The 2,043-nt window shown below is 69.3% G+C and overlaps 1 protein-coding gene across 1 annotated transcript in view; it reads right to left on the bottom strand.

Moving 5' to 3' along the window:
• Positions 1 to 1,773, bottom strand: part of AURANDRAFT_68670 (hypothetical protein) — a gene marked incomplete at both ends in the record, with an annotated part of 9,026 nt that extends 7,253 nt beyond the window's left edge. Inside the window, one exon of the mRNA XM_009044382.1 lies at positions 22 to 1,773. Coding sequence (XP_009042630.1) covers positions 22 to 1,773 — 1,752 coding nt within the window. The remainder of the gene's footprint in view (positions 1 to 21) is intronic.
• Between the last annotated feature and the right edge of the window lie 270 nt (positions 1,774 to 2,043).

The following is a 2,043-nucleotide window of genomic DNA, read 5'->3' as shown; positions in this document are numbered from 1 at the left end:
GTCGTTTTCCCACCACGAGACGTCGCCGTCGGAGTAGGCCCCCGAGACGACGTCGACGTCGCCGTCGCCGTCGACGTCGACGGCGAAGACGGACTGGGCGGCGTCCGCGAGCGTCGTCAGCACGCGCTCGGAGAAGGTCGCGCTCGCGCAGAGGACCGTGGGCCGGGGCGTCGGCGCGGGCACCGTCGGCCGGGGCGTCGGGCTGGGCGTCTGATTCTCGTACCACGCGACCGTGTCGTCGTCGGTCGACGCCGACAGAACGTCGACGTCGCCGTCGCCGTCGACGTCCGTCGCGAAGACGGCGTTGGCGCCGTCCGCCGTCGCCGTGACGACGTCCGCCGTGAAGGACTGGGACCCGTCGTTCTCGTACCACGCGACCGTGTCGTCGACGGACGCCGCCGACAGGACGTCCGCGTCGCCGTCGCCGTCGACGTCGATCGCGAAGACGGATACGGCGTAGTCCGCCGTCGTCGTGAGGACGCGCTCGGTGAAGGACTCTGACCCGTCGTTCTCGTACCACGCGACCGTGTCGTCGCGCTCGGACGCCGACAGCGCGTCGACGTCGCCGTCGCCGTCGACGTCGATCGCGAAGACCGTTCTGATGCCGTCCGCCAGCGTCGTGATGACGCGCCCCGTGAAGGACTGGGAGCCGTCGTTCTCGTACCAGGCGACCGTGTCCTCCGAGTAGTCCCCGGAGAACAAGTCGACGTCGGCGTCGCCGTCGACGTCGACGGGGAAGACGGACCGGGCGCCGTTCGCGGTGTCCGAGACGACGCGCTGCGCGAACGATTCCGAGCCGTCGTTCTCGTACCAGGCGACCACGTTGGCGCCGCGGTACGCCGCCAGCGGGTCCACGTCGCCGTCGCCGTCGACGTCGATCGCGTAGACGGACCAGGGTTGGTTCACCGCCGTCGTGATGATGCGTTCGGTGAACGACTCGGAGCCATCGCTCTCGTACCACGCGACGGTGTCGTCGGAGTAGGACCCCGACAAAACATCCACGTCGCCGTCGCCGTCGACGTCGACGGCGAAGACCGAGGCGGCGTTCTCCGCCATCGTCGTGACGACGCGCTCCGCGAAGGACTCCGAGCCGTCGTTCTCGTACCACGCGACCGTGTCGTCGGCGTAGCCCGCCGCGACGACGTCGACGTCGCCGTCGCCGTCGACGTCGACGGCGAAGACGGCGTAGGCCTCGTCCGCGAGCGTCGAGACGACGCGCTCGGCGAAGCTCGCGCCCGTCGCCGCCGTCGGCCGGGGCGTCGGCGACGGGTTCGCGACGCAGCCGTTCTCGTACCAGGCGACGGTGTCGTCGGTGATCGCCGTCGAGAGGAGGTCGACGTCGCCGTCGCTGTCCAGGTCCGCCGCGTTGACCCAGGCGGCGCCCGCGGCGGTCGTCGTGAGCGCTCGCTCCGTGAACGACTGCGAGCCGTCGTTCTCGTACCAGGCGACGGTGTCGTCGTTCTCGACGGCGACGGCGACGTCGACGTCGCCGTCGCCGTCGATGTCGTAGGGGAGCACGGACCGCAGGCAGTCCTGCGACGTCGCGAAGGCGCGCGTCGCGAAGGACTGCGACCCGTCGTTCTCGTGCCAGACGCCCTCGTCGCCGGCGCAGAGCGCGGTGACGAAGTCGACGTCGCCGTCGCCGTCGACGTCCATCGCCGCGGCATTGTAGGGGCCGTTGGCACTGGCGTCGACGACGCGCTCCGTGAAGGACTGGGACCCGTCGTTCTCGTACCAGGCCACGACGTCGATCGCGGACGCGGTGCCGAGCACCTGGGCAGGCCAAGAGAGATTCAACGTCGCTTCAACGTGAGTGTTCCGCGCGCGCGCGTCCCGAAAAAAGCATCTACGCTTCGAGACCGTTCCGAGAGATGATCGCTCGTCCAAAAATCAGCCAAAACGAGTGGAAAACGGCCGAGATATGAGGCTTTGAAGTTTGGAATTTCGCTCTCTTGTCCTGCCCTGCCGAGCGCGTCGACGTCGCCGTCGCCGTCGACGTCGGCCGCGAAGACCGAGCGGGCGTTCGTCGCCGTCGAGGTGATG

This window comes from Aureococcus anophagefferens, assembly GCF_000186865.1.
Source record: "Aureococcus anophagefferens unplaced genomic scaffold AURANscaffold_284, whole genome shotgun sequence".
Taxonomy (NCBI): domain Eukaryota; class Pelagophyceae; order Pelagomonadales; family Pelagomonadaceae; genus Aureococcus; species Aureococcus anophagefferens.
This window is presented reverse-complemented; position numbering and strand designations above follow the sequence as displayed.